Below are 1496 nucleotides of genomic sequence, written 5' to 3'. Positions count from 1 at the left end.
AAATAAATTTATCAGTGTTAACTGCCTTCGTCAAAAGATTTGCTAGGTTGTCTTTAGTATGAATTTTTTGCATATCCACAGTGCCCTCTTCCACTTTTTCACGAACGAAGTGATACTGGACTCGTATGTGCTTTGACTTTGAATGAAAAGCTGGATTCCTTGCGAGATGCAAGGCACTCTGACTGTCACAGAACAGAGGAATATGCTCTTGTTCATGCCCGAGTTCCTCCATCATCATTTTCAACCATACTGCTTCCTTACTAGCTTGTGTAACTGCTACATATTCTCGCCCATTGTTGATGTCACCACAACCGATCGCAGTTTGATACCCACCATACCCGCCAAGAAGTGTGAGCACATACCCTGTAGTAGATTTGCTTTTATCAAGATCACCTGTATAATCTGAGTCAACATATCCTCTGATAATAAAGTCTGATCCTCCATAACACAATGCAACATCTGAGGTTCCCTTAACATATCTTAGAATCCTCTTTACAACATTCCAATGCTCTCTGCCAGGATTCGCCATGTACTGACTTACTACTCCCACTGCATGTGTAATGTCTGGTCGTGTATAAATCATCGCGAACATTAAACTCCCTACTACTGATGCATACGGTACTCGAGAAATTTCCATCCTTCCTTCTTCACTGCTAGGACTCATACTAGAGGATAATTTGAAACTAACAGGAAGTGGGGTAGAAATTGACTTACAATTTTCCATATTAAAGCGTCGCAAGACCTTCTTCAAATAATTTTTCTGAGAAAGCCAAATCTTCCTATTATTTCTGTCTCGGTGAATTTGCATCCCTAGAATCTTGTTTGCTGGTCCCAAGTCCTTCATTTCAAATTCCCTAGCCAATCGCGGCCTTTAGTTCTTCAATATGATCTTTGTTGGGGCCTGCTACCAACATGTCATCTACATACAACAGTAAGATAATAAAATCACTTTTACCAAACCTCTTAAAATATGCACAAGGGTCTGCATTAAGTCTGTTGTATCCAAGGCTCATGATGAAGGAATCAAATCTCTTATACCAACACCTCGGCGCCTTCTTTAAACCGTATAAATATTTGTTCAACCTACAAACCAAGTTCCGCTTTCCTTTTTCTTCAAAACCTTCTGGCTGGAGCATATAAATTTCTTCCTTAAGATCTCCATGAAGAAAAGCTATTTTCACATCTAGCTGCTCTAGATGTAAGTCAAATGTAGCACACATCACCAAGACTACTCGAACAATTGTTAATCGAACCACAGGGGAAAATATTTCGTTGAAGTCAATCCCCTCCTTCTGAGCATATCCTTTCACCACCATTCTTGCACGAAACCGCTCCACTTGATCATCACTATTTCTTTTGATCTTAAAGACCCATTTGTTGCCAATGGCCTTTCTTCCTTGTGGTAGTGGCACAAGCTCCCAAGTCTTGTTCTTATGTAGAGCTTCCATCTCTTCTTGCATTGCTGTCATCCACTGAGATGCATCTGAACTGTTCAT

At 40.3% G+C, this 1496-nt stretch overlaps 1 protein-coding gene across 1 annotated transcript; it reads right to left on the bottom strand.

The window, feature by feature from the left end:
* Positions 1-854: 854 nt before the first annotated feature.
* Positions 855-1496, bottom strand: LOC125371217 (uncharacterized mitochondrial protein AtMg00820-like). The gene is made up of 2 exons (XM_048379751.1): positions 1217-1496; positions 855-919 (listed from the first exon to the last, which is right to left on the bottom strand). Exons 1-2 carry the CDS (start codon positions 1494-1496, stop codon positions 855-857), a joined length of 345 nt encoding a protein of 114 aa, XP_048235708.1.

This window comes from Ricinus communis, chromosome 9 (assembly GCF_019578655.1).
Source record: "Ricinus communis isolate WT05 ecotype wild-type chromosome 9, ASM1957865v1, whole genome shotgun sequence".
Taxonomy (NCBI): domain Eukaryota; kingdom Viridiplantae; phylum Streptophyta; class Magnoliopsida; order Malpighiales; family Euphorbiaceae; genus Ricinus; species Ricinus communis.
The sequence above is the reverse complement of the archived record's forward strand: the minus strand, read 5'-3'. Positions and strand labels throughout refer to the sequence as shown.

Coding starts and splice junctions, on each gene's coding strand:
- LOC125371217 (XM_048379751.1), bottom strand. CDS start 1,496: ATGAACAGTTCAGATGCATCTCAGTGGATGACAGCAATGCAAGAAGAG. Junction 920..1,216: donor TCGAGTAGTCTTGGTGATGT/GTGCTACATTTG, acceptor TGTTGTATGTAG/ATGACATGTTGGTAGCAGGC.